The sequence below is a fragment of the Aulonocara sp. 'chitande type north' Nkhata Bay genome, linkage group LG22 (genome assembly GCF_057382095.1).
Source record: "Aulonocara sp. 'chitande type north' Nkhata Bay isolate Kocher_YH1m ecotype deep benthic linkage group LG22, A_spYH_male_GT1.1, whole genome shotgun sequence".
In the NCBI taxonomy this organism is placed as follows: Eukaryota; Metazoa; Chordata; class Actinopteri; order Cichliformes; family Cichlidae; genus Aulonocara; species Aulonocara sp. 'chitande type north' Nkhata Bay.
The window spans coordinates 26,573,304-26,598,797 of NC_141364.1; the positions used below are offsets into that span (position 1 = coordinate 26,573,304).

The 25,494-nt window shown below is 43.0% G+C and overlaps 1 protein-coding gene across 1 annotated transcript in view; it reads left to right on the forward strand.

Annotated features, from left to right (window-relative positions):
* trit1 (tRNA isopentenyltransferase 1) overlaps nt 1-25,494 on the forward strand; it is a 47,824-nt gene that overhangs the window by 3,950 nt on the left and 18,380 nt on the right. The window contains exons 2-4 of the mRNA XM_086280674.1: nt 20,707-20,847; nt 24,844-24,942; nt 25,329-25,486. Of these exons, the coding sequence (XP_086136800.1) occupies nt 20,707-20,847; nt 24,844-24,942; nt 25,329-25,486 (398 nt within the window). The remainder of the gene's footprint in view (nt 1-20,706; nt 20,848-24,843; nt 24,943-25,328; nt 25,487-25,494) is intronic.

Here is a 25,494-nt window from a genome sequence, read left to right on the forward strand (position 1 = left end):
CACTTGCTTTACTTCTCTCGGGATAACTTTGTCGGAGATGAAATGCCGGGTTGCTAGCGAAGCTCCACATGCTATCCAGACCACCGACAGGTCCCGCATGCCACAGCCGCTCTATCACGTGATGCATACTGCTCCGACGTGCTAACGTTCTGAGGTGAGTTACGGCGTGTTGCAAGTTTTGTGAGGTGCTTTCGTTATATTTAATGGATCGGATTACATTTTTTTATTTTTCTCCGATATCCGATCCAGTAATTTAGGTCAGTATCGGACCGATACCGATACGTAATATCGGATCGGTCCATCTCTAAACGATACCCAGCCCTACATAACAGTCAGATAAGTCAAAATTTACTCAGCTCATTCTTCTTGCTTCCTCCACTTCCGTACCATTGATTCATTAATGTTGAATTCTCTCGCAGCTGCTCTATTCCCGTGTGGTTGCAGTATGTTAATAACTAACCTTGTAATGTGGATGGATTACAGTGGGGCAAAAAAGTATTTAGTCAGCCACCGATTGTGCAAGTTCCCCCACCTAAAATGATGACAGAGGTCAGTAATTTGCACCAGAGGTACACTTCAACTGTGAGAGACAGAATGTGAAAAAAAAAATCCATGAATCCACATGGTAGGATTTGTGAAGAATTTATTCGTAAATCAGGGTGGAAAATAAGTATTTGGTCAATAACAAAAATACAACTCAATACTTTGCAACATAACCTTTGTTGGCAATAACAGAGGTCAAACGTTTACTATAGGTCTTTACCAGGTTTGCACACACAGTAGCTGGTATTTTGGCCCATTCCTCCATGCAGATCTTCTCGAGAGCAGTGATGTTTTGGGGCTGTCGCCGAGCAACACGGACTTTCAACTCCCGCCACAGATTTTCTATGGGGTTGAGGTCTGGAGACTGGCTAGGCCACTCCAGTACTTTCAAATGCTTCTTACGGAGCCACTCCTTTGTTGCCCGGGCGGTGTGTTTTGGATCATTGTCATGTTGGAAGACCCAGCCTCGTTTCATCTTCAAAGTTCTCACTGATGGAAGGAGGTTTTGGCTCAAAATCTCACGATACATGGCCCCATTCATTCTGTCCTTAACACGGATCAGTCGTCCTGTCCCCTTGGCAGAAAAACAGCCCCATAGCATGATGTTTCCACCCCCATGCTTCACAGTAGGTATGGTGTTCTTGGGATGCAACTCAGTATTCTTCTTCCTCCAAACACCACGAGTTGAGTTTATACCAAAAAGTTCTACTTTGGTTTCATCTGACCACATGACATTCTCCCAATCCTCTGCCAGAGAGCACATGGATGATACAGCAAACTTCAGACGGGCCTGGACATGCACTGGCTTCAGCAGCGGAACACGTCTGGCACTGCGGGATTTGATTCCCTGCCGTTGTAGTGTGTTACTGATGGTGACCTTTGTTACTTTGGTCCCAGCTCTCTGCAGGTCATTCACCAGGTCCCCCCGTGTGGTTCTGGGATCTTTGCTCACCGTTCTCATGATCATTTTGACCCCACGGGATGAGATCTTGCGTGGAGCCCCAGATCGAGGGAGATTATCAGTGGTCTTGTATGTCTTCCATTTTCTGATGATTGCTCCCACAGTTGATTTTTTCACACCAAGCTGCTTGCCTATTGTAGATTCACTCTTCCCAGTCTGGTGCAGGTCTACAATACTTTTCCTGGTGTCCTTCGAAAGCTCTTTGGTCTTGGCCATGGCGGAGTTTGGAGTCTGACTGTTTGAGGCTGTGGACAGGTGTCTTTTATACAGATGATGAGTTCAAACAGGTGCCATTCATACAGGTAACGAGTGGGGGACAGAAAAGCTTCTTACAGAAGACGTTACAGGTCTGTGAGAGCCAGAGATTTTCCTTGTTTGAGGTGACCAAATACTTATTTTCCACCCTAATTTACGAATAAATTCTTTACAAATCCTACCATGTGGATTCATGGATTTTTTTTTCACATTCTGTCTCTCACAATTGAAGTGTACCTCTGGTGCAAACTACTGACCTCTGTCATCATTTTAAGTGGGGGAACTTGCACAATCGGTGGCTGACTAAATACTTTTTTGCCCCACTGTATCTCAGTTGTTCTCCTGACTGAAGTTTGGGCCATTTACAGCATCCTGCCATGCGATTGCATTTGTCCATAACCCTCGGGAACCGTCACGGTACAGCTTCCTAGCTTACCCAAGTTCTACTAAAACATTTTTTGACAGATTTTTGAGCGCCGTGTACCACATAAAATCGGTTTGAGGTCAGTAAGTACAACCAGAATGCGAATTTGCCTTATAATCTAGTGCACCAGATTATAAGGCGCATTGTTGATTTTTGAGAAAATTAAAGGGTGATATTGCAAGTTTATTATTTTCTAGTGATTTTGAAGTTTGTTTAATCTTAAGGTTGAATGGAGATTTGTAGAAATGAGTGCAAGGACACAATTAAAGAGTGACTGTTATTCTTTTACATCAGGAAATGCTCCACACACACTATGAGTGGCTGTCGTGTTCAGGCTTATATGTCCAGGTGGCAGCCTACTTGCAGAACTGTAATCGCATTGCATGCATTTTATTGACTTGGTGGCGTCGTGGAAAAGCAGCTGTTTTTGCTGACTGCTTTAACCTTTATGTGGACTGCATTGTACGTGAGTAGACTGAGCCGGATTTGCATTTTCAGGAAAATTGAAGCGTGTCAGAAAGTTGTTTTATGCCAACCTCTGATTCAGTTAGTCATCCATCCATTTTCTTAATTGCTTATCAGGGTCGTAGGGAAGGAGGGGACTGGACCCTATCCCAGCTGTCATAGGGCGAGAGGCGAGGCACTCCCTGGAAAGGTCACCAGTCTGTTGCAGTGCTGGTGTGAGTCTCATGAGTTTGCCAGCCTTTCTCCAACGTGGCTTTAAGACTGTTGTTCTGTTGGTGTCTTTCATGGTTAATACAGTCAGTATCACAGCATTGTATACTACACAGATATACCTGTTCACTCGAGTTGTTAAACTTCAAGCAGAGTAAAGGTTAGGTGGAGGTAGGGGTCAGGTAGAGGTTACAGGCTGTGTCAGTTTTAGGGAAATGAATGTAAATTAGTGCAATGTTCTCTGCAGCGATGGAGGCACGCCTCTTTGTGCGTGTCTCTGTGTCAAAGCAGTGACATTTAAAATCTCTCACACTTGTGTCATCCCCTCACCTCTCTCTCAGCCCCACCCTGCCGTTTGGTTCCCAGGCTCTGTTACCACAGCAACCAGAAAGGCACATTCACTTCTCACAGAGAAAGCTGGGTGCTGGTTTGAGTCTGGTTCATGTTATAGAACAGAAATGCACAGAGGGGGGAAAAAAAATCCAGCTATCCACAGATGCCGGTGTCCTGCGGGGCTTTCTCTTATTTGGTAACTAATCACATCTTCCATCACCTTCCTTCCCCAACCCCCGTCTACCTGCTTCTTGATGTGCATTGTCCTTGAGAGCGTCTGTCCCTGTGGGGAGTTGCCTCTTCCAGCAGTCACCTGGTATTGGGCAAACTGGGTTACACTAATAACATTTCAGCCCAGAATATCTCGGCAACCAGCGACCCTGGTTGGAGAGAAATTGTGGCCTAGTTACAGCACGGCAGCCCCGTCCGCAGCCTCCTTACAGTATCTGGCCTTGTTGCCTCCTGTCAGTGTGTGTGACAGCGAGAGAAAGCCGGAGAGACACGCAGACACGGAGCGAGTGAGAAAGTGGCTGCTTATGTGAGAATGGGGCTGTGTATAGGCTAGAGCTGGCCTGTGTTGTCTTTGGGATAGGAAACAGTCTGGGCTTGTTTGGGAGAAAGCAGCATTGTGCTGAGCTGGTGCATATTCAGCGCCGTGCTACGCCGGGCCCGGCAGCTGAGAGTGAATGGGCACGCTGTGGCCACTGGGAAGTGCCTATTGTCCCGTGGAGAATCGGTTCCCACACTCCCTAACACTCCTATTGTGTTCCTTCACCCCCCCTCTCCTTCCCTCCCGACCACAGCCCCGGCCCCCAGCCCACAGTTCATTGGACATGCAGGGGGATATTATTCACTCATTAAACGAACATGCTATCCATGGCAAACGCACAAGTGGCTCGCTGTACTGTCACTGAATGAGGCTCTGACGAGCAGCGTAAACCCTCGGTTCCCAAAGTGGGGTCCAGGGACCAGCAGAGGTCCTTCAGTAAGAGCATTTGGAATTGGAACAACTGATTTTAAGTTTCACAACCTTCATTGTTCCTGTCATCGCACCGGGTGTCTGCAAGTCTGAGCTGTGTTAAATAGGCAGTTATTTAAAGCTCCTGATGGTGCACAGAGAGAGAACCTCAGGTGCACATGTTCACTATTAGATTATTCCGGAACTGGGTTAGTAGTTGCATTACAGCATATCTTTAGCTAAATTTAACTGGACTTGATGCCCTTTTGCGTTTAATTTTCTGTAATTCCTTTTCTTGTACTGGTTGCAGAGATTAGATTGTACCATTTTTCTCCTTTTCCTTTTCTCTCCAATTTACAGGTTTCATTGACCTTTGATTCAAGTAAAGGTTCAATTAAAAAGGTCTTTGGGGGGGACTTAAGTTTGGCTGTTTTAATTTGATCATTGATCCACTGTGGCAAGGGGATGTGTATGTGTGCACACATGGTTTCCTAAATTAAATTTGAAAAAAAAAAAAAGCTCTTTATAACAGAACCTTTATCTGCAAATTCTTTATTTATCAGGTAATTTGTGATAAATAAATGGTGATGCAGTGCTGGCTGGTAGTCTTTATTCTTCTCTGCAGTGCCAGGTGAGCTTTTGTTCAGCCACACATGAACCAGTTCCCCAGCTGATGTTATGTCTGGTTCCACTTGCATGTCCTCCAGTTGGAGCAAGTCTCCAGAACTGAAGTCGTCAGTAGCTGCAGTACAAAGCAGTGGAGCTGGAGCTCGTCCCACATTGAGACGATACACTCTCAATACAGCGGATTGTTCACTAGTAAATTTGTCACGAATGGCGTCCTTCTCTCTGACTGGGGGAAAATGGAAAATAAAAATGCATAAATGAGCAGCCAGAGTGACAGATCCACTCAGGCTGCTGTTACTGGTGACGCAAACGGCAAATCTTTGATCAGTTGTACATTCTCGGGAGGCTGCTGAAGGATGCGACTTAACGGAGGTGGTCATGGGGGAAAACTGTCACACAAAGATTCTCTTTGAGGGAGGGATGACTCCCAAATAAATCCGAAGCACCGTTTGACCAGATTTAAGTCCTGAACTCAGATTTCATTGAGAATTTTTGGACTCAGCTGGCATCAGTTTGAGTTGAAAAAGGCAGCCTGCAGTTTGATGTTTTGTCAAGGTTTTTCGAATCTCATTGTTTTGTGTGTTCTCATTGTTCTGTGATTTGTGGATGTTTGTGTGTACAGCTGTTTAAGGGGATTGAACCGAAGGCCTTTGTTCCTTTGTGGGGTTGACTGGTTCCAACTTAACAGCAGCCTCCTTGTAAATAGTGGCGTCCACAGATGGTTGAGTAGCAGATTGTCGCCAACTGCCCTTGATTCCTTCGAATACACATCCAGGCAGCGTCGTGCTCTGAGTAAGAGTTTAGGTAATAATGTTGCTCTAGTCTTCGGTGTATGAATGAGATTGTGAAAAGGCAGACTGTGCAGACGTTTCCCTCTAGAGAGGAGAGATGTGTTCACGCACTGCCGCCGCGCTGATTGGACATGATGCAGAATTTGGTTGGCTCAGACGAGCTTTTGATGAGCTGCGACAGACGGACATTTGTTAATCAAGCATCACCTTGAGAGAGAGGATGATTTGTCAGGGCATCGCTTACTTACTGACAGTGCTTTGCAAGACATTATTGTTAATAACAAACTGTTGAAAGGTACTCTGTGGATCCCTCACTTTATTTGCCACTGCCCATATTTTCAGTTGTGATTCAGGTTTGTGATATCTGATAGTTTGGGCTTCTTGTACAACAAACACATGGGATATTTTGTTTTCCCAAGAAAATTTCAGGACATCAGCAAATTTTAAGAGACATCTGAGACATAAGTGGAAAATTGTGGATGAGCGTGTCTGTAAAGACCCAACAAGGATCCAAACTAAGAAACGTATGAGCCTGTTGTGTTGTTTTTGCAGACACATGCAGATAGTAGGGAAACAGGTCAAGACAGTTTCAAAAGACTGGTGGCAGGTAGAGCAGCTCGTTGTTGTCATAAAGCTGTAGTTAAGTGCTGTCTTTGTTGGGTATTAAGAGTTGTCCACTCAGGAAGCAGAAGTCCGGATGGATGCAGTGAATGAGGGCATGCGGATGGTTGTTGTTCCAAAAGAAGATGGTAGGGTTAGGGCGCGATGGAGGCAGATGATCTGCTGTAGCAGCCCCTGAAGCTAGTAGCTGACAGAAGTATTGGTAGTAGTAGAAGAAGACCACCTAAGTACAAACATGCAAAACCAGCAATACAGTTTTGTTAATACTTCAAATTCAAAGTTTGTGCACATCTTGCGATATTTTCTCATGCTTTTGTTTATTTCCCACTTTTTTGTGCCAAGGAGACCAAGAACTCCACTCAATTAAAAAAAAAAAAAAAAACGAAACAAAAGTTATAATGACCGACCTGTTTGAAAGGCTTTCGGCTCTTCGTCACACGCTAGCAAAATGGAACAGATGACGCAATAGTTAAATGCCAAGCCCTGCACACGGGTAAATATGAAGATCAGTCAGCAGCGGTTGCATCCGCTCAGATTAGATCAGATTGTCTTTTGTTTGTGTGAACAGATTTTTCTCGCTTACTCACAGTCGCACGTTGAATGGATTTACTAACAACATATTCATCTCCAGGAACAGCGTAAAAGCACAGCGCTGGACTGTGTGAAAGGCGTGCCTCGCAGGGGTGGGGATGGGGTCGATTTACAACAGGTCGTGCACATGCGCGCCGTATATCTTGTGACCCTTCGCTTTATTCGCGTCTGAAAGAAGGTGCCGCTGTGTTTCTCTTAAGGACTGCATGAGCGGCGAATGGGTGGATGATTTGTCAGGCTTACTCATCTGCTGCCGAATGCGAAAAATGGGCCCGAGCAGCGGGAAAGCTGCCTTGTGTCATCGTGGCTCTTATACTCCTATGAAAGTGGAGGAGGAGGGGGGGGGGGTCTTTTGTAGTGAAAAACACCAAAGGGCTTATTTGCCTTTTTAAGTTGTAAATTTAGAACGTGATGGTTGTGTCGCTGTGATTTCACTCCTGTGAGGCAGCTTGCTCGTTCACAGGCTATGCTTATTACCGGCCAGAGCTTGTTACACTCACACACACGCTACACATGCATGCTACGCACAGAGGCATGGTGCTTGTCTACACATCAGACACATCCTACACTCTTATATCCCTCTAATTCTCAAGCAGTCATCCCTTCCTCCCCCTCCTTCGCTCTCATTGTGCGTGTCTCTCTCTGTGTGTCTGCCGAGCCTGTGACCTGTCTGGGCTTTGACAGATCGGTGTGCATTGGAACTTAGGCAATGCTTCCTCCCACATCCAGTTTATTATGTACCTTTAGAAGTAATCTAAGCCAGTGTAGCAGAGCTCTAGAAAAACAACACAAAACTGACAAACTCCTATTTTGTGTGTCTCTGTGTGTGTGTAAGTGAATTGCAGTCTGCGGGTGTGGTGATGCGGTCAGGCACAGTCAGGCAGCATGGGAGAGGAGGATAGCAGGATGGAGGAAGAGGAAGAGAGGGGGCGGTGGGGCTACGCCATGAATGATTTATTAGTCTGGCATTACTGGGCCATTCCCCACAGAGAGACAGAGGAGAGGAAGATGGAGGGATAAATTGTTGAAGGATGGTGCCTTGAGGGGAAGGAAGGAAAGAAGGGGTAGAAAGAGAATGGGCAGTATTCATTTGTGAGCGTAACCGAGGAAAGGATTCCTGGAGACAGAGCTTACAGTCTATGTGCCGGAGCATGTGCCGCGGCCTCGAGGAGGCTGAACCGTGCCATTATCGACAGCTTCCCTCTGACCACGCTGTTGGTTTTTGATCAAAGCTTTCGGTATTTTAGTATTAAATGTTTAGCACGCTGTCGCTTTGCTGTTTGAGCGCTGCAGTGTGATTTAAATCATCATCGTGGGCTCGCTGAAATCGGAGCTCATGAAATACAAACTGCAGCACAAACACAGATTAGATCTGCGTTTGATTTGCAAAAACACTCGTGTGTTACTAAATAACATGTGTTGATCAGACAGTGTCCAATAGTTTTTTTGTTTTTTTTAAGCAACATATGGTATTGATGTGACGAGTTATCATTTTCTTTTTTTGTAAAATGTAACATTTATTAGCCTCTCACTGGGACTATGAGCATGAACGTGCATCACTTAAATGTCATTTAGACTTTTGCGAACTTTAATTATAGCCTAAGGATTATGAGATTACACCAATCAGCCACAACATTAAAATCCACGCCTACCTTGCACAGTAGTGCAGGTCCCCTTAATGTGCCTAGAAGAGATCTGGACTCATGGTAGTACCCTGTGGGTTGTGGGGTGGGGCATGTTGGTCATATTCCTTCAGCCGTTCTTGGACATGTTTTTTTTTGAGTGGACTTTACTTTGTTTTGGAGCCAGGTGCAGAATAAAATACATCTTCTATTACTTAAAGCTTCTGTTTAATTGAAAACGGGATGAAAATAACAGATTAAAAGTTTAAACTGAGAAGTTTGACTGCTGTTTGAAAAATATGTGCTTGCTTTGAATTCAGTGGTAGCAACATAGTTCAGAAAATTTGGAACCGGGCAGCAAATTGTTGCAGAAACAGTGCCATGGTTAAAAACTGCTTGTGTCATCTCACAACTAGGATTGGAAATGAAAACATACAAATTGCATTATTGGTGTCTTTCAGGCAGTTTGGTAGTTTAGTTGTGACACACACATATGGCGCTGTCAATTAACAGCATTTACCATAAATCCAAAGCACATCCAAAGCACAACCTCAGTCTGCGACTGGGGAGAGTGCCCGCCCTATGGAAGACATCCTGCATCGTCCCGGTCCCCAAAAAGAACCGGCCCAATGAGCTGAATGACTTCCGACCGGTGGCACTGACGTCACATCTTATGAAGACTCTAGAGCGGCTCTTCCTCAACCTCCTCCGACCACAGGTACAACATGCCCAGGACCCACTACAGTTTGCATACAAGGCGGGTGTCGGAGTGGAGGATGCCATCCTGTACCTCCTACACAGAGCCCACTCACACCTGGATGGGGGAAAAGGAACGGTCAGGATCCTGTTTCTTGACTTTTCCAGTGCCTTTAATACCATCCGGCCCTGTATGCTTCAGGAAAAACTGAACAGGATGGAGGTGGACCCCTGCCTGGTCGCTTGGATCTCCGACTACCTCACTGACAGACCACAGTACGTCAGGCTGAAGGACATCACGTCTGACACAGTGGTCAGCAGCACAGGAGCACCACAGGGAACTGTGCTGTCCCCTCTTCTCTTCACCCTGTACACCTCTGACTTCTGCTACAACTCTGAATTATGCCACATTCAGAAGTTTGCAGACGACACAGCCATCATGGGGTGTATCTGGGATGATCAGGAAGAGGAGTACAGAAGTCTGGTGAGGAACTTTGTCGCATGGAGTCACACAAACCACCTGCAACTCAACACCTCAAAGACTAAGGAACTGGTTGTGGACTTCGGGAGGTCTAGAGCAGGTCCACTGCCGGTTCAGATAGAGGGGGAGGAGGTGGAGGTGGTCAACAAGTACAAGTACCTCGGGCTGTGGGTGGACAATAAACTGGACTGGTCATGCAACACAGAGCACCTGTATAAAAAAGCCCAAAGCCGACTGTACTTCCTCAGGAGGCTGAGGTCTTTTAACATCTGCAGGAAGCTCCTGAGGATGTTTTACCAGTCGGTGGTTGCTGGAGTCCTTTTCTATGCTGTGGTGTGCTGGGGGAGCAGCACAGCAAAGAAGGACTCATCCAGGCTGGAAAAACTGATCAGGAGGGCTAGCTCTGTGGTCGGCATGAAGCTGGACACTCTGGTGACAGTGGCAGAGAAAAGGACATTAAAGAAACTGATGGACATTATGGACAATGCCAGGCATCCTCTGCACACGGCCATTAACAACCAGAAGAGTCTGTTCAGTGACAGGTTGCTTCTCCCAAAGACAAGAACTAACAGACTTAAAAACTCCTTTGTCCCACACGCCATCAGACTGTTTAACTCCTCTCTGGAGGGGAGAGGGAGGGGAAACAGGAGGACAAAGGAGGGGGGAACAACTAAGCTGTAGTGCCTCTTCACCTCACTGTACAATACCTTTTGTGCAATACTTTTGTAAATAGTCAACAGTGCAATAGACCTCAATACTTGAAATGTGCAATTCATTCACTTGTATTTTTATTTTTTATTCCTATTTATTCTATTTATCCCCTTCGTATATTTTATTTATATTGTCTCTGTATATATATATATATATATATATATATATATACATATATAATATTCTGTAACTCTGTAACTTCTGTCGGTGCTGTGCTTTTTTGGAAATCGAATTTCCCAGAGGAACCCACCCGAGGGATTAATAAAGTTCTATCTAATCTAATACAGGGAATGATGATGATTTGAGTGACGAGCTCTTTGCCCTCTACTGCGTCAGGCTTTTGAATTTTATGGTCTGTTATCTCTGGTATGTCTGGCTTTTAAAGGAATTTTTTACATTGAGACTACATCCGGGAAATTTTAAGCAGCGGGTTGTATGGAACAGCTGTGATTGGCACATCATCAGATAGTAATTTAAGGTGTGATTCATATGCTTTTGCTTTGTGGAGTATACATTTTCTGTATCTGTGGCTCGCATTCACCAGATAAAAGCCGCGGGCCTCTCAACTTGCGCAGCTCCAGTCATTGTTAGTGGGAGATGGACATGCCTTTATAACAGAGACAGCTACAGCATCCTATAAGCAAAAAGTAAGCGTAGCTTTCAGCAACAAATCAGATTGTGGCCACAAGAAGGAAAGGAGAGAGACCGATTTACTTTGGTACATTAACTTATGTCTGTATTTAGCTTCTCGTGATGGAATGCCACAGGTCAAGCCTAACATTAACTGGCATAATGTTAGCTTATGATCCTCTGCTCTTGTTGATTATTCAGCGCTTGTCTGTTGTTAGGAGACGGGAGGGTCACATGTTTAATGTGCTGACAATATGTAAGTGCAACATTATCTTGATGTTCATGCCCATTTGTTAGAGCCTTAACTTCATTTCAGGAGATGAGGTTTGAGATGAGGAGGAAGAGGATGACGTTTTATCCAGATGCTGGTTGTGCTCTCTCAGGTTTTCACTTCTTTGGTGAAAGATGATAAAACATAGCTATTATCTTTCATATCCAGAATGTGAAGCTGCAGATACAAATTTGTACCATGGTGGTACATAGTGTGTCATACATAGTATGTCATGCCTTTGTGACATACTTTGTCTGTGGCCACTCTCTACATAAAACATGATTGGTGGAACAGTGATGTTCATCTCGGCCACTGTATTCAATACAGCAGGCAACATGACAGCTTCCACAAACTGGGGCTCAATCCTGAGTATTTAAATGGATCAATTCTTTATATTTATGAATAATTACAGAAGCAGGGTTTGATGTCCAGTGCTGCACATTGCTTTTTGATTGCTCTCACTTGCCAGTCAGCAGTCTGGAGTGTTTTCATGTAAGCTTTTTTAGTATTGTTTTATGCTTGCCTCAAACTTTAAGTGAGGTGCTTCCAAAAAAAAGAGAAAAAGAGTGAGCGGAGTCGGGCCATGCTGCACAGTGAAAATTAGACTTTTAACTACCAAGATGAGCTTTATCCATCATTTGCTCCTAAATGGACTCATCTAATTTAGATTAATTCCTGCCACAGAAACAAATTCAGTGGATCCGAGTTGTGCGTTCCCGGGAAATTTGGAAAATGTCTGTATTTTCATTTTTCCGGCAGCTATCATTACAGAGTGAAATTCTGAGAGCACATTATTGAAATGCCAATACTTTACAGTCATTACATTGGTCCAACAGTAGTTTGAAAGGTCTGTTTCATTTCCCTTCACCCTTTTCTTGCTCTTTGTGTGTCTTATTTTGTGTCTCACCGAGTGATTGTGTGTGTGTTTCTTTATTCTTTCCTCACCCTTCTCTGTTTTCTTTTTGCCCTCTTTCATTTGCCCGTGCACCTCCCCTTTGCCTTTATGTGGCAGAGGAACAGCTGTCTCGTGCAGGGCATAAGGTTGGCCAGGCAGTCCGGCTGCAGGCTCCGCAGAGCTCAAACACTGAGCTCATTGTCTCACATACAAGCTCGCACACACACTCCCCTGTCCTACTCACACACAAGCCACATGCTCACATCCATTTAAAATCGAGGCAGGAAGGAGTAGGCAGCTGAACCCACATTAGCTGGGTTTCCATTGAAGTGCATCAGCGTGAATTATGACATCTGAAATTGGAAAAAGCTGAAAGTGAGGAATGCAATATGTGAAACATTTCATCAGCAACTTCTCAGAAAATGCCCTTTACAGTGTGTGCGGGGTGATCTAACACTGGGATGGTTTGGAGTAAAAATCACAGTGGTCTCTTTATAAGTAGCTGTAAAGTGTGCATGTGGTCGTTTCTATGAAGATGCTGGACTTCAGTTTAAAACTCCAAAGAGGATTTTCTGGTGTGGTCTTCAGCTGGTGTGAGATGTGACCAGCATTAGCTGCAGGCAAACAATTTGCTCACCTCAAATCTATCCTTTACCTTTTGTCAGCCTTTTGTTTCTCTAACAGCGGCCTCTTCTTTTCTCTCTCCAAGCCAGCTGAGAAAGGAAATTTTTTTTCTCCCCACATCATTTCAGATGCTTTCTTAAAGAAGGCGCCCGATTGTGCTAGTCACCCAATCTCAATTTTATTGTGACATCTTCTTCCAGTTTCCTCCAGAAGACGTGTAAACACGATTAGGCGTGTTGATTTTTATCTTTGATTCCTTTATGACTCTGAGCTTGAGCATCGCTCCAATTTGTAGTTCATTTCCACCGCCTCGACTGGAAGTCTTAATTTATTTCTGATTTTATTTCCTCTCATTTGCAGCTCCCCCTCAAATTGTTTTTCCTTCTGTTCATATCTTCCATTCAAGCAGTTCTTTTCTCTTTTTTCTTGTTTACACTTCTACACGTCTGCCAGCTCTTGCTCTCTGGGTGTCTTTGTCCTCTTTAAGGCGAAATTAGAATCATCACCTGCTTTTGAATGAATGAATGGCACAAACTCACTTCATACATACATATATATTCATTCATTCATTCATATATATATATATATATATATATATATATATATATATATATATATATATATATATATATATATATATATATATATATATATATATATATATATATATATATATATATATATTAGGGGTGCAACGATACACAAGATTCACGGTTTGGTTCGGTTCGATACTTTGGTGTCACAGCTCGATATTTTTTTGATACAAAAAATGTTCATGCTTTTTTAATTTGTCATTTATTAAAATTATAAATATATATTTTAACTCAAAAGTACAGTTTTTAAATTTAGTGTTGCTGAAACAAAGTAATAAAAAAATAAATCTATCTGATCGAGAAATCACTCATCTTTGGAAAAGAGAGTTTATTACAGAGAAATGGCTCTTTCCAAAATAAAAGCTATACTATACGCTTCTTCTGGGCTATATTCTCAGCAGCATATTAAACATATCAGGTCCCCATAAGGAGAATCATGTGCTAACGGCTGTCTAAATGACTCGGGTAAAGTTTGTAGCATGCGTGCTTGTTGTTTTTGTCTGCTTCCACTTGTCTTTGCACTAGGATGATGTTGGCAATGTGCAGTCATATTCATTTTGTTCCCACTAGTGCTGTCAGCGTTAATCTGAAATGACGTTAACGCCACAACACGGCAAATCTCCGTTAACGAGCTACCGCCGATCGCCCCGTGCGTGGGGCTGGACGGCCAACACGTTAACGAGCAAACTGCGCTAACGCAGTAGTTCCCACCCATGTAATTGAGCATTGCGTGGCACATCCAACATACTGTTTTACCTTTGTCCATGACGCGCTTACCTTCAGGGTCATACTTCACATGAAGACCAAAATAGTTCCAAAGGCCAGATCTGAATGAGGGTGGGGGAGGTTCAATTTGCCATGTTGCAACGAGCTTAACTTCTGTCTTGCTAGCTTGTGCTGCGCTCAGTGGATCTGCGCTCACAGTGCAGCCTAGGCGGAGTAGTCGAACGCAGATCCACTGAGCGCTCAACACAGACAGCATCGTCAGAATAAAAGTTGATAAAATAAATTAAACTTTGTATTGTATTGTGATGTTAGTTAAAGCAGGGGGGGATGCTAAATTGACCATACAGAGCTGTTTCAAAGTTGTCTTTGGTTTTTTCACCATGTGACTAACAAAGTTGTGTTAATATGCTAGGTGGGGTGGCTCAAAATGAGACACACAGCCATCCCTGTATGTCTTTCTCTATAATTCTATCTACTATACACACAGAGAAATACCAGCTGTCTCTCTGAGCATCTATCAGTCTTTCTTTCACCATTCATGCTGCCATCCTTCTAACCATCATCCTGTCTCCTCTCGGTACAATCTGTGTGAGAGTGTCTGTCAGAGACAGAGCAGGAAGGCTGCTGGTAGATAATGTGTGCAAATTTGTGAGGGAGCATCCTGTTCTCTGTAACAAGTACACAGCACTGTTCTGTCTCCTCTTCTGCCCGTTCATCTCCTTTCATCTCTCTAAAGCTGTTGTCCTTCCAAAAAAAGAGAAACCCCTTTAAATCTTCATCCTCCTTGATTTGCTCTTCATATCCTTCATCCATCTATCCATCCATCCTTCCATCCGTTCTTGCATCCAACTCTCGCTTGGCTGAGGGTGGTGTCGTGCAGAGAAGCCGTAAATAATTTATCTGCCTTGGTTGTTCTGCCCTGCACTGCTCCCCTCTTTTGGATGAAGAACATTTTGAGAGGTACACGCAATCCACACAGGCTCTGACAGAGGATTTGATCAATAGCCTGCACAGCTCTATTGATTAACACGTGTAGTGTATGTCAAATTATAAACAGTTGTATTTTGTTGCTGACTTTGAATGCTACAGGAATACAAAAAGATGCTTAGTAGCAATGTCAGGCAGGTTTCAAGAGGATGTGGGCAAGGCGTGCACCACAAAATACTTCCTAAAAAGAAAAACAACTTTGAGATATTACAAAACAGCAATCTTTGGTTTGTGCTGACTTAATCATTCTGAGCTTAATCTGACTGGGTGAAAATCACAATATAAGACGAGTAGATTTGGAATATTTTACCCCAAATTAATGCAGAACGATTGGAAGCAGCATCATGCAATAAGCTAGTTATTGAGACACGCTCATGAATACAGCTTACAGATGCAGTTAAATGGAAACAGAAACAGCCCCAAAACTCTAAAAATTGCAAAGGTAAGGAAGTTAGAATGTAGTTGTTTCACTTCTTTATTTCTACCTTATTTAATGAGTGTGTCCAGTTACAAGAACTCGAGAACATTTGTAATGTGTAGGGTTTTTTGTTTTTTTTAACTTGTTTACACTTTGCCTGATTCTTGCTTGGTTCCCTCTGGTGGGCAAACTGTGGCGTGCCAACACTCAAAACTTGGATTGGGGGTGTTTCTCCCATCTCTTCTTTACTTTTTAAATTTTGGTTTATCGGTTGTTATAAATCCAGACACTGATACATCGGAAAACGGCTAATATGTATTTGGGGCGACCGTGGCTCAGGGGGGTTGGGAATCGCATCTGTAACCGGAAGGTCGCCGGTTCGATCCCTGGGCTCTCTGTCCTGGTCGTCGTACTGGTGTTGGCCAGAGGGGCCGATGGCGCGATATGGCAGCCTCGCTTCTGTCAGTCTGCCCCAGGGCAGCTGTGGCTACAACTGTAGCTGCCTCCACCAGTGTGTGATTGTGAGAGTGAATGAATAGTGGTATTGTAAAGCGCTTTGGGTGCCTTGAAAAGCGCTATATAAATCCAATCCATTATTATTATTATTATTATTATTATTATAATATTGTCTCACCAATAAATCGGTGTGGTTATCAGGAAGGAATAGCTTTGGGGAAAAATGGTATTCCGACCCTATAGCAGATTTCCAAAGACTTTAAGATGTGGTTGCCTAACACACATTGGAGATGTTCAGATACTCAGAGTTGGCTTTGCCTTTACGTTGCCACACGTTGGTATACCAGTAGTGGTGTATATGTCTGCTGATGATGAACAGTACATATATGGCAAACAAGCTTTCACGTAAGACAGAGGCAGTGGTGGCTAATATCATTCCTCCCACACGCCATCACCACTTTATCATATAAATACAGCCCTGAGGCCACGTTCTGCACAGCATCTGTGTGTAGTCTACTGTCATCCATTCAGAGTATGTGATTGTAGCTCAGAAAGTGAATCCCCCTGAAGATGCCAGGAAAACTTTGTGAAACCCTTTCAAGTCAAAAATTACCAGTGGACCTAAATCCTGTCCACATAAAACCAGAAGGCTGAGTTCAAAAAATATATATATAAATAAAATCTTGGTGAAACACACTATTATTCAGTATTTCAGCATAGGAAAATGCAGCCTTTAATCAAAGCAGACAGCCAGCTATTAAGACTAAAGCACCCTCCCAAATGGACACACAAGTGTTATTTGTTTAGCATGAATGGACAAATGGATAAAGTCACTCTTTACGTTCACTTGGGAGCAGTTTTTTCCTGCCGTGAAAAATGATGAACGTTACAAAACCAAAGATTTGCTGTTGAACGAGTCGGAGTAGTAAGAAAAAGAGAAAAGAGAAGAAAAGATGAGACAGCTCAGAAGTATAGGAAACTTATGTGAAAAGTCAATGTATCTTTCAAGAGTTCATCAATCATCCATACACCAGCCTATGCATTCTTTATTCCTTTTTCTTCTCTTTCCCCTCTGCTTTAGAGGGAATATCTGCCCTGATCACCCCAAGTTTACCTTCCAGTGGCAGTCAAGGAGTACTCTTTGTCCCACCAAGCACTCCTGAATGCAATTTGTGGTCCATCTGCGTTCAGGTTTTTGTTGGGACAGCGTGCAGAAAGGGGGTTTTCACCCTCCACAAACGTGCTACCGTGTAGTCGTCCAAAATTCCAACCACATGTTGTTGGATGCAGATGGCCTATGCATTGGTTGAATGCTGGTTGTGTGATAAGTAGGTCGTAATAAAGAAGGGGCGCGCCAGCGGCATTCATCGGGGACCAGAGAAGCATTAAAAAAATCATCAAATATCAAAAATGAAAAGCAAAAACAGTGGCCGCAGTAGACGCTTTATTGTTTTTGACATTCGGTTTAACTTTAGCTGTTTGTAAGCTAGACCGGTTGTCAGATGTTTTTGCCACTGCCCCAATCTGACAACAAATACTCGCTGCAGGTAGATGCCGAATGCCTTCCCCGTAATTCTACTCAAGCGTAAAGGAGGTCATGTACGCCCACTGTGAATGACCATCATTCAACAGAGATTGTCGAGCACCAGCTATCACCCACCTATAGCGCAGTCTTGAGATTCCTTTCCAGGTGCATGAAGATAATGGTGGGGTGTGTGATGGTGAGGTTGGGCAGCGTTAGCGTTTAACACCTTGGCCCCCAGGACGACCTCCAAGGAGACAACCACACTAGGGGTTAAGTACCTGGGACTTCAGGTTCCATCAGTTGTTTTGGAGCTCAAGAAACTCTTTGGATAATAAGAGGTTAAACATCTTCTCTAACCTGAAGGTTGCTCTTTTCAAGGACTCAGACTACCATGACCTAGATGACTGAGAACCTAAATGGACATTAGCTCAATTGAAAACCCATTAAAATGACATTTTTAACCGTGTCTGGGCTTGCAGCACAGTCAGCCAGGACAGGACAAATTTTCTTCACTTAAAGTAATTCTCCAAGAAAACTTTAAAATGTTAAATACTATTAGACCTGACAACTCTCTAACGAACAGCAAACCAAACTGCATCATTCAGGAGCTCCAACTCTGCTGAACGATAAATATCATGAGTTACTTTTCTTTCAGGGCATTTTATGACTTGATCCGGTTGTAATGATCTCTTGATCTTTTGTCTCTTTTTTGTGTCTGATTATTACCGAGCTTAATGATACACTCCAATTTCCCTCCCACTTGTGCAATGGATGAATTCAAGTTTCTTTGTTTCCTTATTCTGTGATCCAGAAAATATTAGATATTATGTCATCAAATGACTTCTGTAACTGAACTGTAATTGCAAATGGGGGGAAATAATTGGTTTGTACAAACATATGTGAAGGTGAACATATTCAGTGCAAATTAAAAACATCTCAGTTCATGTAAAAAGTAACTGCAGATGGAGTGCACATGAACACCGAAAGGGAGCGCATCAGCTTTTGATGTGTGTGATCATCTCAGACATTTTAATGCTGGAGAAAACGACTTTGAAGTTTAAAAGGCTGAACACAGCTTCTAACAAGAGAAGCCTAGCAAGAAATGTGCTCTGTATCCCAAGATATCCCTTTCTAAAACTCTCAACTCTGTTCGAGTGTGAAAATCATGACGGACAACTGTGTGACACCCAGCTGTCACATTCCAAGAGGGAGCTCCATCGCTGGGTGATGTAAAGCTGACGGGAGATGCGTGTCATAATTTGCAGGGATGGCCAGAGCAATTTGACATGGAAGACGGACAGCACTCATCCTTCCTTTCCCTTAATAGCTCTGTGACCAGCTTCTGACATTGAAAGACACACGCACAGTCTCATACTAGCCCAGATTTCAATCCCCGACCCTATTTGTTTTATAGAAGCTATTTTTGCTGTGTTGCCCTGGGTTTTATAATTTCTCAGATTGAGAACATTCAATAAACATGCGGTCTTACAGCACATAATATAGCCTGAAATACTGTTTTCAGCATGCTCTATGTAACTTTTACATAACACACCCTTTTATTGTAAATGTCTGACTAGATTGTAAAGTAACTTTAAAAAAAAGAGAAACCTTTCCAGACTCTCACTGTGACTTCTGACACCCTGTGGACTAATTTCTGTGGGAGAGACTTTGGCTGTGGTGATGTGGTGCTTTTCAGTGCTTTGCCTCATTGCCTTTCTCCTGCTCCTTAAGTCAGCTGTGACCAATGCTAGCAAATGTTAGCTTTGAAATGGAGTCCACTAATTACCAACTGGTACCCAATGCAGACCATAACACAAACTCCAAATTAGGAGAAGACCCCCCCCCACCAAACACTTATGCGTCATGTACTATTTTGCTAATTATGTTAGCGGGCAAGCAGGCTAAAGTTAGCCAGCTAGTTGCTGCATTGGTTATCAAGCAATTTCTTAGCATTAGGAGTTATTACCTAGGGTTTTTAAACATAATACTACTCTGTAATTACGTGAAACTATTCGACCATATTCAAAAATAGTCTTTCACCCCAAGCTACCCTCAAATGTCTTTTTTGCACTAGGTCAGATATAAAATCAGAGTTACATTTATTGCTCAACAAGGATGCTGTCAGCTGGCTAGCTGTAACTTAGCTAGACAGCAAGTATCTGAAATGGGTACCTTCATGAAGAACAAAAGTATGTGGCAATCGTGGCTCAAGAGTTGGGAGTTCGCCTTGTAATCGGAAGGTTGCCAGTTCGAGCCCTGGCTTGGACAGTCTCGGTCGTTGTGTCCTTGGGCAAGACACTTCACCCGTTGCCTACTGGTGGTGGTCAGAGGGCCCGGTGGCGCCAGTGTCCGGCAGCCTCGTCTCTGTCAGTGCGCCCCAGGGCGGCTGTGGCTACAATGTAGCTTGCCATCACCAGTGTGTGAATGTGTGTGTGAATGGGTGGATGACTGGATGTGTAAAGCGCTTTGGGGTCCTTAGGCACTAGTAAAGCACTATATAAATACAGGCCATTTACCATTTACCATAACGCACGAAAAGACCCAGAGAAACAGAGTTAACGATAAAAACAATAAAAAATAATGATATAAACAGATAAAACCCCGTAAACCCTACATTTCACACCCGAGCCTCAACTCTCGTGGCCCAGTACCAAATGACTCATTGACTGGTACCGGTCCATGGCCCGGGGGTTGGGGACTGCTGGTATACAGTGCTTTGTTTTGGTCGCAGGCAGATTACCCTATTTGATCGTAGTTTCCATGGGGGATTACTTGTCTGCAAACAGAGACTGTTCCCTTCAGAGTACAAGGTTGTTCCTTTTGAATGACTTTGGCTGCATTCTCAGTTTCCAGTTTGTGTTGCACTTTTTCAAGCTTTACTGAGGGTAGGTTAGTAGTCAGTGTTTGTGGAGATGTTGGTGTCTTCCATGCAAACTGCAGGTGATCGCAGCAGTCTGATAGTAACTAAAGCTATCGCAAGGAGGTTTTTGGTACAACCTATTTCACCTAAGAACCTCCAGCAACCACCAGCCAACTGGTCAGGGAACACACATTTTTCCCTCAAGACCGGTGGTTGTATGTGCATGAGCAATGTGCACATGACGCTAAACAAGAAACCTCAATCATGCTAATTATGTTGCAGTACTAATTATCTTCCAGGAATTTTAACTTCCCCTTTTGAATTATTCTGTAATAGCTCCTGTAATGGTTTTTGTAATGGCTAATTATTTATATTTTTATTTTATGTGGTAGTTTTTCCTGCCTGTTGATTCCTTTCTTTGTGTGCCTTCAGGTGTACCAGGGCCTGGACATTGTCACTAATAAGGTGACAGCTGAGGAGCGCAACCAATGCACACATCACATGATCGGCTTTGTGGACCCATTAGTGAGCACCTACACGGTGGTAGACTTCAGGAACAAAGCGGTGGCACTGATATCCTTTTTGGAGCCATGTGAAAGCATGGGAGCAGTGTTTTCCATAACACCTCTTACCGCATGTTACAACAATGCCCCACCCCAATTATCAAGTACCGGTAGTAACTGCAGAGAAAGAACTGATTTCACTCTTAGTAATTGATTTTTGTAAGTGTGCACGCATCCTTGTTTTGTCATTGTGTCTTGCTGCAGATGTTGCAGTGAAGATGAAAAGCGAGAGATCTCTAGAGACTGTATTTATAGAGGAGTCTCTGTGGTAAATCTACACACGGTCTGGGCAGTCACACCCTCCTGCAGACACTGGCCGTCACACAGATGTGGAGAGAGGAGGCGATAACTAGAGAGAGGGTATTAATAGATCAGGATGGGGTGCACGCACACACACAGACACTCGCTTTTCTCTCTCTCACCCTCACCAGCGCAGCGAGGGGATGCGGTAGCTCCAAGAATAGGCTCAGTGCACCGCGAGCCTGCTGGTGGGAAAGAGGGAGAAACGGGAAGAGATGAATACAGATTAGTAGAGCTGGAGGATTTTAACTGAAAATCAGGAAAAAGAGGAAGGAGTGTGCAAGATGGTTAAGACGCCTAATGGGTGTAATGACTCTTCATCAGCCATCAAGCCTTCTCTCTACATGCCGTTCACATAAACTCTCTCCTTCTGGACCTCCTCCTCTGTGGCTCTGTTTGCTCAGTTTTCCATCCCTCTTTCTGTTTTCTCCTCCCTTAATTTTCCTCGCTGTTTGCCGGCAGTCGCCCTCACTCCTCTGCAAGTGATGAGTGACGATGGCTGATGGGCCTTTATCTTGTTTGGTCGGGTATTTATTTAATCATCCCAGAGTGGAGAAAGTAGGCGACCAGAGGGAGGGAGGAGGGGAGAGAAGGCAAGGTGCAAGATGAGAGAAGATGCGACAGAAAAAGAGGGAGAAGGAATAAGGTGTGGCACACAGGCTCTGTCTGTGTGACCTGCAGGTTTTTTTGAAAGGGGACCTGTTATGCTTTTCTATTTTACAATTACAATTACAAAAGAGGTGGGACGAATTTAAATAAAAACAGAATGCAATGATCCTCTTCGCCTCAGTCCATTTTAAACAAGCTTTGCCCCAAAGAAGATGATGATGGTGCAGGATCATGTTCACATGCGGTTTCTTCTTTGCACGATGGAGCTTTAACCTGCAGTTGTGGATAGCACAGTGAGCTGTGTTCACAGTGACAGTGAGTCACTGTGAACACATTCTGATTAAGCTGAACTAAATTGCTAATATTAAGTTTACACCTCTGACATTTGTTTCAAAGCTGTCTACTTTTTGGTCTTTCAAAAGTTTCAGGTTGCCCAGGTGGAAGCATTTCTATTGCTTATATGAGTGGTTTGTCGCAAGCTGGGTGACACGTTAGCCAAAGTGCTAGCAGCATCCCCGACTAACGTGTGCTTCGCGTTAATGTGATATTTTAAGCTGGAAGTGTTCGGTAAAAAGAAAATTCCTTCTTGCACAATGTGCATAATACTTTATGTCGGTCGACTGTTCCGTCTTGTTAGTCTGTTAATACTCAAATTTCCCATCGAGGGGGCCAGTGTGCGTTTATCATCTACCAGACCCTGTGCACGAGAAAATGCTAATTTCCTGGTTTGAGACCGGATGTGGGGTTGTGCATTTCCGGTAGCTTTACTTTGCAGTCAATCGCTACTGCGAAGATTTACTCCAAAATCATGTCCAAAACTCGAAAACAGAAAGATTGCGTTAAGTTACAAAGAGCAGAAGGTGGGAACACTCACTGCTGTTGTGTCATGAAAAAAATCTAATGATCAATTTTGACGTTTAAAGAGTTTAGATCGATCAGTTGATTACGTCACTCAACACAAGCAGAACTGCATCACTGCAGCAGAAGACACATCGTCCACATTCAGAAGCACATCTCTGTATAGTGACTGGTCTTGTGATTTAAACAGGCAAATGTTCAGCATTCAAACTACAGGTGAAGAATAGTCAAACCAGATGTTTCCCGTTAAGTCGATATCAGCTAGTCAAGTACACACCTACACAACATGTTAACAAACCGTGAAAAAAAGCCACACAAAAAATGAATCATTGCTGGTAAGGGTTTCTATACATTAGTATTTACGAAGGGTATGTTGTGACTTACCTTCAAAATTACAGTGGTCCCTCGCTATAATGCGGTTCACCTTTCACCTCGCTGTTTCGCGGGTTTTTTTTTAGTGCAAGTTTGCATGCTTATTTTTTTTTATGTCACATGGTGTCCTGTGTCCTGTGTCCTGATCGCTGCAGACGATCTCCTCCGTGACGTCTCTCCTGTACAGTACAGAATCGCTGCATCGATCACTAGCAGTGTGACTCTGAAGTGCAGTGCTGTATGTCCACGATGTCCACGAAACGTTTTGCACCGTCAAAAAATAAAATTGGCTACTTGATTTCACCTATCGCTGGTTATTTTTAGAACATAACACCCGCGATAAATGAGGGACAGCTGTTTACAGATACTGAGAAATATAACATTTGAATCCCTTTTCTCTTTTGCTCGGAGGTGCGGGGGAAAAAATATCGACAAGTCGATGAACATCATTTACAGATATATTGGGTAAATGCCCAAGACATCTATAGAAATGTAAATCGCCGCTTGATTCATTCATTTGCTAAACTTGTTTTGGACCGTAAACCAGGCGCGAATAGGACACCGGAAACAAAGCTCCCCACAGGAGTTTCCGCACCGGAAGTAGCATATGCTAACGTGCACATAGTCTATTGAGCTGACTTTTTTTTTTTTTATTAGTAAAATTAACATACAGACAAAATGCACCATATATTACACATTTAGAGAATAAACATTCCTTACATATTAGCAACTTTCATACATAGGAAAAAGAAAATATAAAGATGGGGTCACTTAATTTAACAGAATATTAACTCACTAAATCAAAATCTTCCATAAAGGAAACAAAAAAAACAGCCTTTTTCTTTTTAACTAAAGTCAAAGATTTAACCAACAGGTTTAAGTCGTTTTTCCAGTACGCTAGCGTTGGTTTGGTCTTAAAAAAACGACATTTATTTATAAATTGCTTGCACAAGATTAATAACACATTAACATCATAATTAGCTTTCTTTTCTTTCAAAAACACTCCAAACATTATCATATTTAAGGTAAATGGGGTAATTTGAATCCCACTGGAATAAAGCCAGGTATGAAAATCCAACCAAAATATTTGTATGAAATTGCACAAAAAGAATAGATTGTCCAAATCCTCCTCTTCTGTTTCACAAAATACACAATTACCAGTTTCTATTTTGAATCTATCACCAAGGAGTCTATTTGTCGGGTAAATTTTATTCAAAATTTTAAATTGGACTTCTTTCCCTTTAGAAGGGATAGGGAAGGTGATATAATCAGTTCTTATTTTTTCAATTTCTTCCCTTTGGAAATCTTTTAATATGTAATTACGTCTACTATTGAGCTGACTGGTTCAGCTGCCCGTCACTACCAGATCAACTGCTCATTTGCGCATGTTCGAAGGTAACTCTACTTGGACAAACTGCCCGAAATGCGTTGACGGAAACATTTCAGGGATTTTGAGCCATTCTGCACTCCAGATGCGTTAATTGTGTTATTATTATATTTTTTTTTAAATCACGTTAATCGTGATGATGGCGTAATCTGTGATAACGCGTTAATATTTGGCAGCACAAATAAAAATACAAACAAATTTCATGTATCCATCCATTAAGTCCAATAATATTTGAGTGTTTTGAAATACTACTGATGCTGTTAACTTCAACAGTAGCATAAAGGGAAAACCCAGAATTCCTGAAATACTGGTTCATAAAGTTTTCATTAGGAATATGATGTATTCACTCTTTCTACCTCAATTAAACAATAATGATATTTTTAATTACTTTAGATTGTACATGAATGCACAACAATGTCCTGGAATTGTTAAGCCATGCAAAATACGCTGGGATAAACTTCTTCCTTGACACATTCCAACATAGATGACATGCACAAGAGGAACAAACTGCCAATCATTGTTGGAGGAACAAACTATTACATTGAGTCTCTGCTGTGGAAAGTCCTGTTGGACACTGGCGTAAGTGTCATAGATGCTCAACTTGAATACACCGCTCTCTGTCCTTTCTGTCTTTTGTACTGTTAATCTCTTAAATGTATAAATGTCTTATTATCTTTACCCATTTTACTTTTGATAACAACATTAAGCCAGAGTGCTTAAGCTTTCGCAGCTTGAAGATAATGTAATATTTCACTTTAGTTTCATTTCTTCATGCTGCATAGTCATTTACTGTTAATAAAACTGCCACGGGTGCTTTTTCTCATCTTAATCTCTGTTTTCATTGCACATTACTTCTGACTCTAGGCACCGCTCTAAACGGACCTTGTAATGTGTTAAAGATTTGGAAGCAGGAGCTTAATGGCAGTGTTCGAGGGCAGGTTTTGCAAATACAACTTGTCTCGCAGCAGGAGAACGAGGAGCCGGGGGACGGAGGGGATGGGTCTCCGAACAGGAAGCTCGAGCTCGAGAAACTGGGAGGAGCTGAGTTGCATAAACGACTGGCCGAGGTGGACCCCGATATGGCTGCCATGTTGCACCCAAATGACAAGCGCAAGATAGCCAGGTGATACA